The sequence below is a fragment of the Neodiprion virginianus genome, chromosome 4 (genome assembly GCF_021901495.1).
Source record: "Neodiprion virginianus isolate iyNeoVirg1 chromosome 4, iyNeoVirg1.1, whole genome shotgun sequence".
Classification (NCBI taxonomy): domain Eukaryota; kingdom Metazoa; phylum Arthropoda; class Insecta; order Hymenoptera; family Diprionidae; genus Neodiprion; species Neodiprion virginianus.
Window position 1 is genome coordinate 3,588,773 of NC_060880.1, and position 15,437 is coordinate 3,604,209.

At 38.2% G+C, this 15,437-nt stretch overlaps 1 protein-coding gene across 2 annotated transcripts in view; it reads left to right on the forward strand.

The window, feature by feature from the left end:
* The window catches only part of LOC124301800 (uncharacterized), a 97,028-nt gene extending 83,077 nt beyond the window's left edge, over positions 1 to 13,951 (forward strand). For both annotated transcript variants that reach the window (XM_046757229.1, XM_046757230.1), the window contains exons 7-16: positions 324 to 476; positions 1,481 to 1,675; positions 2,726 to 3,120; positions 4,359 to 4,376; positions 4,735 to 4,971; positions 5,099 to 5,278; positions 5,995 to 6,142; positions 8,328 to 8,597; positions 8,718 to 9,052; positions 9,845 to 13,951. In XM_046757229.1, coding sequence (XP_046613185.1) covers positions 324 to 476; positions 1,481 to 1,675; positions 2,726 to 3,120; positions 4,359 to 4,376; positions 4,735 to 4,971; positions 5,099 to 5,278; positions 5,995 to 6,142; positions 8,328 to 8,597; positions 8,718 to 9,052; positions 9,845 to 10,187 — 2,274 coding nt within the window. In that variant the 3' untranslated portion in view covers positions 10,188 to 13,951. The remainder of the gene's footprint in view (positions 1 to 323; positions 477 to 1,480; positions 1,676 to 2,725; positions 3,121 to 4,358; positions 4,377 to 4,734; positions 4,972 to 5,098; positions 5,279 to 5,994; positions 6,143 to 8,327; positions 8,598 to 8,717; positions 9,053 to 9,844) is intronic.
* Positions 13,952 to 15,437: the final 1,486 nt, after the last annotated feature.

A 15,437-nucleotide genomic window follows, 5' to 3' on the forward strand; every position in this document is an offset into this window, starting at 1 on the left:
ATCGTTTTGCAGGAAATCTTTTATTTTCCCCTCCCCAGTTTCCATCGTTCCTTTCGTGCCAAGTTCGCAGGCTCTGATGAATAAAGTTTCGAGGTATATTAAAACTATCGATCTAGCTTCCGGATAGCCCGGAGGTTTCGACTCGCTCCCGCAAGCTCTGGGATAAATCGTAGGTACAGCTTTGTACTTTGAATGCCGTTGGCGTTTGTTCCTGAGCGCCATATTGTTACACCGTAGGTACACCCTCGGCCTCTGAAAATCCACTTTGCCCGTATATCTGTATATTATTGTATACAGGATTTAATGGTTCTGGTGCATCGCAGGTCCGTCAGCACGAGGTGCCGCCGGGAAAGCACGCTCTCATTTCCGTTCGGCAGTCGAGAGGACAGCTCGTCGCTGTCAGGGCCAGACCTGCGACTCAGGCCGAACCTCCGCCTCGGGAATTACGACTTTGGCAGGACTGCGACGTCGTTCAGGTGCGAGATAACTACAATGGCTCCGAAACGGTGGGGAGAAAAATTATGCGAAGGAAAAAATCCAGTCCCTCTGAAAAGAAACATCACGAGAAAACCGTCGTTCTGTCTCAAAATAGACAAAATTAAATGAATTAATACAGTTTTATAAAAAAAAAAAAAAAAAAAAAATTGCAGTTCTATTACAATATTTTAATATTCATTATACACGTTGTTGTGGAAAATATTCATTTTTACTTAAAAATTTTAAATTTTCTAGCCGACTCGGACGAAATATAGTATGCTTACAAAATTCCTGTCAATATAACAGCGTGTTTCAAAATTCCTTTTCAACGGTTCTGAGGGCGCGTAGATCTCAAGATGAGATGCTGCGTGTCGATTGGATTCAACTCTGAAAAGTGTATGCTAATTCGGAGGAAGAAAAAATGGAAGAAAAAAAATAAAAAATTAAAAATGAAAAATAAAATAAAATCATCACGTTATCTTCCATGTGAATATATTTCGCGTCGGGCCTGAGAGAATAACGTCAAAGATATTCTAGACACGCGTCGAGTCAGCGGGCAATTTTATTTTACATTTTTTCCTTTCCGTTCTTCTTTAAATTAAATTATCTTTCTCTCTTTCTCTATCTTTATTTCTCATCCCATTTTAACGATTCGCGCTAACGTGTGACAGAAAATATTTCGTAATTTCCACAAAACTGTGTACCTACGTGCCGACATTATACCTTTACATCAGCTCGATGATTTTTCGAAAATATTTTTATAAACAATAAAATAACGAAATACGTAATCGCACTTTTATTTTGCTCTTTGACGAATACAAAATCTCTTTATTTTGCATCAAGAAGAATCATATTATAGTGAAAGTTAGGTACGATGTACCTAAATAATAATAATAATATACGAAGACAGCTAAGCCGAAACGTGGTAGGAAAAAAATATTTCCTCCACGACTTCGAGGTCCGATAGAGTTTTTTTAATATTTTTTCCGTGCACACTTTGCAGGATTACGTGACCGTCTATGACGGCTACACAACGCGGGATCCGGTTATACTGAAATTTTGCGGGGGTGGAGAACCGGTACCGGAGGCGATAAGCAGCGGGCCTGAACTCCTCGTCGAATTCACCACCTCGCCTTTTGGTACCTTCCTACACCCGACGCCCGTGCACTCACTCCACGGGTTTCAGCTCGAAGTCCAGGTACATAAGTCTCGCTCCGTTTCATACATGTACATCATTGACGAAGCTCTCCTAGCGATGAATATTTATTGGCGTTGAGTCGTATACCGAGAGAAATTTTCAGTTCCGATTACCGCTCAGTCCTCAACTATTTTCATTATTTAACACAATCGAAAAATATTGTTCTAGGTAGAAAATGAAAATTAGTTTTATAGTTGTTACCGGAAAGTCTAGTATACGTTACGTTAATAGTCGCGTGAAAAGTTCTATTGTCTAACAAAAACCGAGTGTTGTGTTCTGTTGTTTTTTTTTTTGTTTTTTTTTTTTCTTTCAGTCAAACGAAAAACTGAAAAGTGTAATCCCTTTCCATCAAAAGTTCGAACGAATATCGAGAATATACCGGAGCCTCTGGGGTGAATAAAATTTTAATCAAACAACTCTTGTGAAGAACAAAAATCTGAATTAAAATTCGGGATATTTTCACCACCCGGTGTAATAATTTCGTTCTTGTTTTTTTTTCCGCTGTTATTATCATTGTTATTATTATTTTCCTACCCTTCTCTCCGCAAACCTGGCGAGAGATAAAATCGATTGAATTAGCCCCTGGTGCGATGTAGCACAGCGATTTTCGGTATTTGAACTATGTGCTCGATTTCCGAGAGGGGAGTTGAACTCTTCCCGTCGTTCAAAGGAGCCCAAGCTATAGGAAGTCGATGAGTGAAAACCAATTTTAAACAAATCTTGCATAGTATCGGAATTCACACTCGGCCCGATGTGTTTGCGATGCCCTGCGGGCTCCGAAATCTAAGAATCGAGTGGATAGGAAAGTGAAGAAGAACCGCATCTTGGCTAGCTATTTTTATGCATCAATTATTTCCTCTTTTGGAGCGAAGTTGAAATTTTGAATTTTAATTTTTTGATGGTAAAACTTGAAGCGGGTAAAGATATCAAAACTTTGACGAAAAATCAAAGTTTCGGATGGTTTGAAACCCGACAAGTCAAAGTTCCGCACTTTTAAATTTCGGAACTTCAAACCCCCCCCACCACCCCCCTCTTTTATTTCTCACGCAGGTGAAGTTCGTCGACATCAATTCACCGACTTACTCGAGGAACAAGAGGTGCGAATTTTGGCTCCAAGGTAACGGCGGTGGTCTTTTGGCATCCCCGAGACACACGCTTCCTCGGAACAGCACCTGCCTCTACCATCTCCAGGGAATGGGACCGGCTCAGCCGAGTCCAACGCCTCCGAGACCGCTGCCAAAGTTTCCCGAACAGCGTCCTGGGACCGTCTGGAGAAAGCCGGCGCCCCGGATCCCAGAGCCGCAGTTCAGGGTATGGCTTTCGGTGCTCAAATTTCACGTCGGCAGTACGATCAACCCAACGGTGTCGGAAGAGGAGTGCGCTACCACCCTTATGATTTGGGACGGACAGATGCGACCCATGACGGAGTGCAACGACATATTGTGGTGAGTTTTCAGCGTTGAAACAATTCCCGGTATCCGTTCGTCGAGTGTGATGTTGATTGGCGGAGAACTTTGAAACTTGTTGTATTCGTAAATTGCGAAGTTGACTTTAAAACTACGAAATTAAAAAATAATCGAATTGTTGTTTGCATACGAAAGCTTCGTTTGAAATCGTTCCGAAATCGTTAATTCGATTTCAAATTACGATAGCTCGTTCTAATCAGACGATTATTTTCTGTAAGTTAACGAAAGGTTCTTTTTTTTTTCTTTTTTTTTGTGCAGTAGTCAATCGGACGTTGCCATTTGATGGTTATAATTGATATCGATTAGCATGATTGGAAAGGAAGTGTCTCAGTGAATTTGTAGAAATAGTTTTATGAATAAAATTATCTACAGTAGAGTGAAATCTAACGAATTTAGTGAAGTGATTTACAGCTGTTCTTTATGATTTCAGTATTTTCGTATTTATGAAGAGATTTCGCAGCTTACGAATATAATTTGTCGATGAATATGGTAATAAAATCAATGGATAGTATGAATTTTCAGCCAACCAACGGCATTAATATTCTGATTCGTAGGAACGCCAGAATTAGTGCGCAGATGTTCAAATATTTTCCGGACAAATAAAAGCTTTGTTAATGTAGAAAGCAATTGTCAAGAGTTTTAAATTTTACTCAAAGATGTGGAAAATGCAACATTTTTTACTCTTCAATTGCCTTTCACAAAATCCCACTACGCTCTTGATCGTCACGTGCCATATCGGTTTTATTATTTATAATCTTTCAATTAACATGTTGACTCAAAGTTTAGTGTTCTGAAAAGAAACTGAAATTTTTTCCAATTTTATTTTCGTTTCAATTCATGAATTCCTAGACGGATTCTGATTATTTTGTTCGCACTACAGCGTGACCTGCACGATGCAACGCTCAGCGACGAATGAGCGACGCGTTTTCCCCACTCCGAGTCGCTTCTCGTTTCCTCTGCGAGTCCGCAGAGTGATGAGAGTGGGGGAAGCACGCGGTTTATTATTCAGCGAGCGTTGCATCGTGCAGGTCACGCCTAAGAGCGATGCGTCGAAGAAATTCGAATCCTAAAATTGCGGGTAGTTTTCGTATCAGCGCTTCTTTGTTTGTACCAAAATATGTGTCTCTAAAAAATGCGTAGAATGAATAGCCAAGGGAGACGATTACTTTCACTCCGAGACTAATCTTTGTCTTTTCTTTTTCTCTGTTTTCCTCTAGTCTAAGCAGCAGAAACCAGTTGAGTTCCTTCCATATAATAACAAACATTAAATATTATGCCTACCTACACTTATAATCAGCTAGCCATATTCACCGCTTACTTCACTCGCATCCACTGCTAATGATTTATTTGCCTAAAATAACAATGCTAGTGATTCGATAGAGTATAAATGTGACAGTTTTAGAATCGCTTTTCGGCGCACCTCACCCCCTCTACACACGGTCAGCGTAGTAAAATGCAGTCAATAACCCAGCTGTGTGTTCTCTTCTCTTCTGTTCCGTTACCAAAATTTTTTGTCCCCTGTCTTCTTTTTTTTTCCTTTTGTTCTTTTACCCTCTTCAAAGTCGAGAGTGTATTTTTCTACTGTTCACACAGCGAAAAAGAACGTCAACGCAGCTTCGAGAGGACCGGTGATCCCATTCAAGCAGTTGCCGCTCGTCCAGCTGGAAACACCTCGCTCTTGGCTCGATACTGCAAAGACAGAGTGCCGCGGACTTGCGACCACGCTATTTTCCAAAACACAAGTCGACCCTGTTCACTCGGTGAGAGTTTTATCTCCTCCGGAAGCACGCTGACCATAGAAATGCGGATGATCGAGTCGACGGCTCTCAGGCAAGTCCTTTTTTTATTTTTTTATGTTGGAAAATCGGGAACCGACACGATCGTGCCTTTTACGCGATTCGTAATCCCAAACATCCAGATACCCGTGAGCAACGTTAAATCAAGGCTTGCTTTTCAGGCCAGTGAATTTTCGCGCCTTGTACGAGTTCGTCGATCTGCATCAGGACGGAGATACCTACGGAAAGGGACCTTGTTCGAGGGTGTTTTACAGCCGTAATCGCGATCAATATGCCGACAAAAAATTTCAGGCACCACGTGACATATTTCTGTACGGCAGAGGAGGATCGAAGAATTTAAGGTGGGTTCTGATATAGTTTTCTTTTTACTTTTATTTTCCCCCATTTTTTTTTTTTTTTTTTTGTCGAGTTGAATTCTTTTCGTTTCCGTGCACATTGTGGGAGAAATATTCATACATATCGATGCTTTTTGGAGGTACTTTTTTTTTTATACCTAGAAAAAAAGAAATGCGAAAGAAAAAAAATGTTGCACCGTATACGGAAAGAATTCTTGGGAGAAAAAAAAATTTATTTCGTTTACTTCCCTGCAGTCGGAATAAGATTTGAATAAGGAGGCTGCGAAAGGTTCGCCTACGAGAAAAGTGAAAGAAAATGTGAAAAATTGTACGTCTACCGAATCCTCGTCCCCATTTTTTGCGTATTATAATTATACAATGTATACACTTACACTTGTGGATAAATTTCGTTTCACGATATATATTTGGAGGGAAGAGTTTCGGTCTGCATTAGTTGCGTGCGTACGCATATATTTATACCATTGTATGTTTACCTACACAATATACATACATTCGTGTACAATGTATAGTTGAAGGAAGTTGTGCAAAGTGTATAATTCAAGTTTCGCTTAAACTTGCGCTATTATATACATATATGCATCACCTTTTTACTCCCCTTGATCCCTTGTCACATCAGGAATTTAGGCACTCTGATCCCGATGCTAAAACCGGGGGATTATACGGAGTCGGAAAAACACTTTTCATCCGTCTCGATGTTGCAGTTGCGTCTACCGTTTCGAGGGCGAACATGACGAGGTGGTGAAACTGAGGTTTAACAAACTGGTGAACGGTAACCGATCGTGCCGCAGCGTTTCAAGCACGGACTTTAATCGGCTGCTCTGCGTGGGATCCAACAGCTTTTCCCTCAAGGTACTTTCCTCCCTCTGCGTAATCTATAACCTGTATTTTCCTCGGTGTATCAGTGTGTGTGTATACGAGTATACGTGCTCCGTTTCACTTCACCCCCCCCCCCCCCCCCTTCCCCAACCGATTACATATTTTATTCACTCACGTATATATGTTGTATATTACATATGTAGGTACATACCACGTAGAGCGCGCTTCTCATGCGCTCTTTTCGGTCGACAAAACCCGAAACTCAGAGACCCTTAACGGTAATCCGATTATCAGTTAGGAAGAAACTCTGCGTGGCTCGGTTATTATTATACCCGTACAGGGAATTTTATATGTTCAAATTTATTACAGAGGGAATTAGAAAGAATTTTATTGAGTATAAGAGTCTGGATAAGTTTGTATCGTGACGTAAAGACGTCGACGAATCGTTCAATTTCTTTCTTTATTTTCTACATTTAACCACTTTTTCCCATAAATATTGACAGGTATATGTATATTAGCGAGTATTCTTGCAGTATTATAAATCAGCTTATGATTGTTTCTGGGTTTTTGTCATTCCTCTGAAACTGCGACGAGAAATCCTCTTACGTCGAATTGTGTTCAGGATTACTTTTTATTTTCGTTCTTTTGTATTATCATCTCACGAGAAAAGGAACTTACGTTTTGATCGGCAGAATTAGGTCGAATTTTTACTCTTTTCCGACAATTTTGACTACCTAATTCTACTGCACCCGATGAAAAACAAAAAAAAAAAAAGATTATTTTCCGATCCGATTAAATAATTCTACTCGACCATAAACAGTCCTTAGATAATTTATTCAATTGATCGGATTAAAACTTATGTCTTCCGTCGAGTACGATTTCTTTCGATCGATTAATTATTTGTAATATAACGGGTTCTCGATCGTTTTAAAATCTAAGAAAATTGCTCAAAAATACAGCGAGGAGAAAAGTGTGCGTTAATTGTTACAACTTAAGTGCGAAGAAACGACTGTTCTTGTTTCGCAGAAGATTGAGGATAAAAAAAAAATAAAATAAAAACAGACAACAAACAAAACCCACGTAAAAAATCGTCGATCATCTGTACTGTGAATTTCGCAACAAACCTGTACGGGGGATACGAGCAATGGGAATATAACATAAAAAAATATTATTCGTCGTTAAATCGACAGTGACAGATGTGCTCGCACCTTGGGTGTATAATTTATCCAAGGTAAGAAGGCTTCTCCGTTCGCGTTTCGGTTCGTCGGGTCGTTTAGCCGAGCATCCGACGCTCGGATCTCAGAGGGTTGAATTCGGGGCGGAGAAATAGCTCTTTGAGTTGTACGGTAACATTTGGATCAGTGGGTTCAACTTTGGGGCAATTAATTATCGTTTATCCGGTTCGCTTGCCTTCCAGATCCTCGCAGTACTTGCGAGGGAATTATCTACTCGTAAAATAGTTGGGACTGTGTCCGGCGAAATAAAAAAAAGAGTTTTAGTCACCGATGAAATACATTGAAATTCGTTTTATTAAAATTCCATGAAATATTCTTACAAATATCAGTGTACTCTGACTATTCACACTATTCCAAATATACCCGTTATTCTTGGTATTTCCACTATTCTTGCTATTTCCAGTATTTCAGTTTGTTCCAACTATTCCCACTATTTTCACTATCCTTGCTATTCCCACTAATCCCACTACCCTTACTACCCTAACATTTCCACTATGCCCACTATTACGATTTTCCCGAGTATTTCCACTGTTCCTACTATTTCCAATATGCCCACTATCCCCATCGTTGCCACTATTTTCACTATTCCGACTATTCCCAATATTCTTATTATTCCTACTTTGCTCCTTATCGTTTCCACCAATTCCACTGTTTTCAGCTTATTCTCACTCTGATCACTACAATCTATTCTTACTAATCTCACTATTTGAACTAGTCCCACCATTCCTACTATCCCTACTATTCACACTATACCCACTACTCTTACCATTCCTACTATTCCCACTGTTACCATTACTTTCACTTGACCTACTATTCTCACTAATCCTACTGTTTCCGCTGTAACCATCATTACTACTAACATCAGAATTAGCACTCGAGTAGTTTACACACGGGTCAGTGAAACGAAACGAAGCCTTGCAATGGATTCGACTCGTTTTGCATCCGAATATCGAGTGAAAGGACGTTCCCTGTTTCTTTGTCAGGTTTACGACTTCAACTGGGCGAGCGCCCCTCCCATTCAACGCGACTGTCTTTGTTCGAACCGTTCTCTACCAATAAACATCGAATCGACGTCGAGCGTCGTGGAGGTCCATTTTACCGTGCGCAGCATGGACGCCCTCGACGATTACAACAATCTTCACTTCGAGGGGGTTTGGGATTTCGTCAAGGCTGTCCCGTGCCTGAGAAATCAGCGGGTCAAAGGACCAAGCGGGGAAATTAAGTTCTGGTCACCACTGAACGAAGACGAGGAGGTGAGCTGCGTCAATTATATAAATTTTACAATAACCGTTTCACCGCATAAACATAACCATTTCACAACGTGTAACCGCACTTCCGTAACTCGAACGCCGACCGTCTTTCGACCCTTGCAGAAAAACTGCGTTAACCATCCGTGGCTGATTGATCCTGGTCCTGATCGGTACCTCTATGTAAAAATGCCCGGGACTATTGTGACAAACGAGACCAACTGCGCAACCAGAAACAGAGTCGTCGTTCACACCGGTGGCGAAATTCACGTTGCTGTTTGCCCTAAGCCTCCGCCGGACTTTCGGCATCACGTTGTCGAGGTCTTCAGCGACGGCTGGGCCGTCGGTAGCAACGCCATGATCCTTGCGCCAGGATCGGATCCGGCCAGAAGCATCGCCGTAGAGTTTATCGGGGATGAAATAGACTCCTACACCGTCACTTGGCTCGAATTGTCCAGAAGGTGAGAATGGCTTTTTTTCATTTGTCAGGTCCAAGCTCAGGGGATGGAAGGTGAACGCTATGCTTTGGATGTTTTTTTTTTTCTTAATCTTTGCTGGATTGCAGATGTTGAAAAATTATCTCCTTCCGTTTTAAATCCATTTCAATCCTTTACCATATTTAAAAATACATCCGGCATGTTTAACTGTTTTGTTTCTATCCCGAAACACGTCTGGAAAATGAATTTCCATATATTTCTGTCTCAGAACAAGCTTCAGCTACCGAACCGTTATTTGCGTACTCAAAAAACCGGTTTTGGATATATGCCGGAACCTTTCGCTTCATATATTTTCGAAAAACTATTATTCATGTTTCGCTTGTTTCCTAGGGAGTTTCGCAACTCTTGTTGCACGTATTTTTGAAAAGAGGTAATTCATTTTTATTAATTTCCCGGTGGTTTTCGTGGTCAGTGATTACGAATCCGAAGCTGGAAATATTCGTTTCCAAAATGGCGGAACAAATGTGGCAGACCCTCTGTTCGCAAGTGCATTTGTGAATAGAAAATGAATTCTATCCATAAATGACGTTACAACGTAGCACCGTGAAACAAAGGATTATTCCGTTTTTTCGGCCATAGAAAAAAAAAAAAATAAATAAAATAAACAAAATGCGAGTTCCTTAGTTTTCTTAGTTTTCAATGTTCCGCAACATACACGAGTAGTGCGACGAAATCGGAATTGGTCACCAAACTGATGTTCCTTGCGAGCCTACGCCCAAATCGAGTATGCGGCATCATCGTTTTTTCCCCCCTCAGACCGAGCGTGACGACACCTGCGGCCGGTCTTCAGAGGCCTCGGGACTGCGAACAAAGGTGTCCGGAATTGGATGCCTGCATAAACGCGTCGCTTTGGTGCGACGGCGTGTCGCACTGTCCGTCAGGCTACGACGAAGCCTTGACGCACTGTTCGATGCTACTGCGTCTGCCGCCGTTGCACCTTGGTCTGGGCCTCTTGTCGTTGGTCTCGATAATCGGTGTTCTGGTGTTCGTGACGTGGCGGATATGTCGTCAGAAGAGGAACCGCTCGATATCCCAGCATCGGCTTAAGAGCATATCATCGGAAACGGCGATAATCGACGGGAAGGAAGTGATTTGCTGACAAAGCGACAGTTCCGTACGCTACGTTGAGGTTGACCGTGTAACGACCGTCTGACGACCGCGTGCGGTATCGTTACTATTGATTATAGCAAGGTTCGCCCCGGATTTTGCGCGAAATTCGTCATCCTTGGGACCAAACTGCGGGACATCATTCGCTCGATGACCATTCGGTCGGAGTTTTTAACAACTCTGTACCATTGTACAGAGCGAATTTCTAACGGCTGCATCGTCCGTCGTCTCCTAAAATTTAACGCGCATGCGCTACAATCCGGGAGCTATTGTTTGCCAGGATGACCAACCGTCGTAAATCTAACCTCAAAATTCTTACTATTTTCACCGGCATGCAGTTGTGCTCAACATGAACAGGTGTCGACATTTTTAGGGTTACGTTTATGTCGCGGTTGGTCACCCTGGCAAACTCTGGCTTGCTAAATGTAGCGCCTGCGCATTGAATTTTAGCACACGACGGACCGTGCGGTCGTTAGGAAATCATTCTGTATACCGATGCAGTTATTTGTTCCTTCGGATTAATGACGATCACGATGACAAATGTCATTATGATCATTCGTTGATCATTCTCGCGCCGGTTCCAATGCGAACCCCTCACCGACAGCGTACAGAACTGCGTTTATTCAACGAACTATTATCTTAAGCGTACTTGTAGCGTACTATGTACACACACACACACACACATTCACACACACACACACACGCACACACACATACAGATACGAATAAACGAAAATCGGATAGGATGGAAATTTAAAAATTGGTGGAGATTTTTATTCGGAAAAATGAACAGCAGATGTAATAGGATGAAAAATTGTTAGTTCGTTCCACTTAATTACATCTGCATGCAAGGCAATTAATCTTGGCCACGCGGTATTTTAACCTTCTGTATTTTTTACGATTAATTAGTGTATGACGTGAAGTTTCAATAGGAAATACACGTAATATTATAGCGAAGAATTTCGCAATCCTGATCAAATCGAGGTAGATTTTTTTTTATTTTGCCCGAGAGAAAGACAAGATCGAAGAATATCGAAGAAGGAGAAAATAATACAAATCCGCGATCGATCTAGAGGCATTTTTTTTTTTTTTTTAATTATTTTTCCGCATTTTCTCTTTCACTAAGTTTCTTCGTTTCGGTTATTCTGAACATCGCGATTTTTCGGCATATATACAATAATCATATACGGAAAGGATCAACTTCACGGTGATTGAATTAATAAATAAGAATGCAACGTGTAATAAAGGGAAGAATCTAGCACTGGGGGATCTCGTTATAAAACTGTAAATTTCATTGTACATTATAATTATAGAAACGTTGTTTCCGATATAGGTACATATAAAATATTTATACACGTGTATAAATATAAATCTGTATAAGTAAACCAGTGGGATGAATAGCAACGATTGCTGATCGATATATATATATATGAAGCGATTATTGAATTAATTTATAGGTAATACACTATATGACCAAGTCGCGATACTATGTGTATATACATATGAATAAAAAAAAAAAAAAAAGCACACCCACGGAATAGCATATATGTATATGTATATTGTATACAATATCCATGCATACGTATCGTTCTAGAAAGAAGAAAAAAAAAAACGACAAAAAAAAAACCAAAAATTTGATGCAATTATATAATGAATATAACGATGCAGATTATTAGGTGAAATATCGAAGGAAATCGGTATAGATATATACATATAAATAATTACCTATATAGTAGTGTAAGTAGCCTGAAATTATGTGATATATAATACTGTTTTCCCTCGGAGCAGAGCTTCGATTTACGTTGTTGACGCCGAGGTGTGAAAATGTATGGCGTGAGAATGATATTAGATGCACATGCCGGTGCTGCAACCGCGTCTCCTTAACTCATCTTATAATTACATCCTGTTCATGTATCTATACGTATACCTATTACTCATTCTATACAGATACCTGTAAATATTTCATTTAATCTAAAATTTGTAACGATAATAACAATACGTTATTATTATTCACGCGCTTTCACTTGCAATGATCTTGCTCGATTGAAAATAGTTGCATGTAATACCATTCGACAGTGAATAATGGGAAGAAAAATTTATCAAAAACTGCAATACTGAATCTTCACTCTCAGCGTAATTAATAGAAAATTTTTTTGCCATCGATTCGTGGCAAAAATTCATCATTAAACGGTGATTTTTTTTTTTTTTTATTTGTTATATAAAAAAAATAAATAAAATACCGCAAATAAACTGCTGTGTAAAGGTTTTGCATGTGGAAGGAAAGTTGTTGAGAGCTGCGTAATAACTACTACATGATAAGATAGTAAAGATATTACAATAATATACGTATGATAATTTACATAAATTTGAAGAACGGTTCGTTGAAGATTAAAGCATTTCGAACAGCTAGCCGGAAGCACACCGCCATTATTCGACATCGGTCACACATTGCGTACACAATAACAATAGTAATAAATAATAATGATTTGAAAGATAGAAGAAACATTATCATAAATTATATTACGACAATTATTATCACAATTATACGTCGTAGTTATCCCGTGTTTTTTATATAAAAGGAAGACAATCGTTAATATACCCGAGTGAGGTTTCTATTCGAATTGTGTGTAGCGTGATTAAATTTATAAGATTGTTGACGAGATTTTTAAACCCGTACTGTAATAGCAGATATCATTACGTCGCGAATTATTTTCAAGACTGTCGTAATTTCTGGATTTAATTTCTCATTTTTCGTCAATTGGCAATCCCAGATAGAAATTTTCACGTCGCATTTTATATCAATAGATGGTATTAATTTTTTAAACTTCTTAGTTGCTTTCTTAGCTCCTAAATTCAATGATTCGTCTACGAAGCTAAGAGAAAACAAAATCCCAGATACAAATAACTGTATTCAATTTTTCATTTATATAAAAATTACCTACGCGCGCAACGACGCATTTTATTAACGGTGAGTCGGTCGTTATACATAGAAGAGAATATGAGACAATACGTAATAGATATTTTTTTATAACAATAAATGAAAATATACGAAGTTACATCCCATCGTTGTCCCATATTCCCTTATTCGTTTTCTGATATGATAATTCTTACGCAATTATCGTATTCGATGCCTGTGGTATAATTCGCCGTGTGACGAAAACAGGATTTTCTACTTATATGTATATATTTCTTTCCTTTTTCAACGACTGACACGTTGTATTACGCATAGATATATTTAATATGTGTTCCACCTGATTCCATGTAGGTACATAACGCAGCAATATTATATCAAATATATCGTTGAAAAAAGTAGATGAGCTGTAAAAAATCGTAATAATAAATTATGCACAATTCGCGCAGTGCGCTACTCGATGAAATTTTGTGAAAATTTATGATGATTATAATAATCTAATGAAAATAGAAAAATTCACCCGCGTCTTATTATATACCGTACGGGTTATAGATTGAATTAATATAATTATTCTTCGAAAAACGTGTTAGCGAATTGACTTTTAGAGGAATTTGAGAAAAAAAAATTAAATAAAATAAAATACAAAAAAATTCACTGTAAAGACGAACCGCATTAATCATTGTTGTTCAGGATGTGAATATACGTGTAATATGTATGATACGCAAATCGAGACAAAATTTTATCGATGCTTTCCGATATACTGCCAATCTCAGCGTAAGTTTTTTCAACTAACTTCGTATAAAATTGTACTGATAAAAAAAATTTGCAAAAAAAAAAAATAAAAATAAAAAAATGAAGGAGCAAGGAAGAGAGGTAAAGGATTGCGACAAGCATTATATTATTAAATAAATATTTCGGATATTTACGCTAAGACACTAGCGTTCTGAATTTTAGTTATCGACTCTTCACACATAACAAGTATGTGGAACGTTAAGTGCGGTTAATTATCTTGACTGTAAATATGTAATTAAATTCATTTGTGAGAACTTCAAACATAGCGAAAAATGATATAACTCAACAATATGTTGATATACGTAGAAAACTAGCGAATGTAACGATCATATAAGTAATAAAATGTATGATGTATATATATCAGGGTGGGCCAAAAAAATCGACTATTTTTTTTTTTCACTTAATACTCCGAAAACTTGGTTGGTAGAGACCTCAGAAACATTCTCTCCAAGTATGAGCTCTCAATATTAATAGGAAGGTCCTCCGCCTCGCAGTTTTCTATTTTTTTTCTTATGGTGAGGAAGAAAAATACATATCTGATACAATTTTTTTGTATACCTCACTGTTCAGAAGTTATTGAAGGTTAAAGTTTGATCATTTTAAGGTACGTGTCTTTTTTTCTTTATGAATTTTATAACTCTTCAACAAAAAGTCATTATAATACGCGCAACTCATGGTTGTGTCGGAAATTTACTGCTCTACAATTATGGTCTCTTATGATTAGTCGATTAAATTAACCGTTCAGAAGATATTCACCGTCAGACTTCAATGCACACTATTTTCAACAGTTTTTTGTTGATAATTCAAACAATTCCAATTTAATTCATAAGTTTCGGGAAAATTTGTACAAATTTTCAAAATGATCAAACTTTAACCTTCAATAACTTCTGAACAGTGAGGTATACAAAAAAATTGTATTAGATATGTATTTTTCTTCCTCACCATAAGAAAAAAATAGAAAACTGCGAGGCGGAAGACCTTCCTATTAAAATTAAGAGCTCATACTTGGAGAGAATGTTTTTGAGGTCTTTACCAACCAAGTTTTCGGAGTATAAAGTGAAAAAAAGAAAATAGTAGATTTTTTTGGCCCACCCTAATATATATATATATAATATATATATATATGTATATATATACACACACATATATATATAAACCATATCTATCGACGCGTTAAGGTTTTGATGCTAGAAAAAAAGGTAAGAAGTGAAAAAAGAAAAAAAAAAGAAAAAAACTAGGAGAGAAATTGAATTTTTAAAGATATGGATCACGAGGTCATATGAATAGTCTTTTATTAGGTGATTATTACACGTTTTCCATGTACAATTGTACGAGTCAGAGGCGGTCAGAATTGTTGAATATTGTAAATCAATAAGGTGACATATAATACATGATAAGTTTTAAAATCAATTCTATATTAAACGGTATGTGCGAGTTTAAAAAAAGTTACTTATATAGTTATATATATATATATAAAATATATACATGCTGATCATTATAATAGTTCTTAACAAATATAGCAATCAATCATTTAGTCCT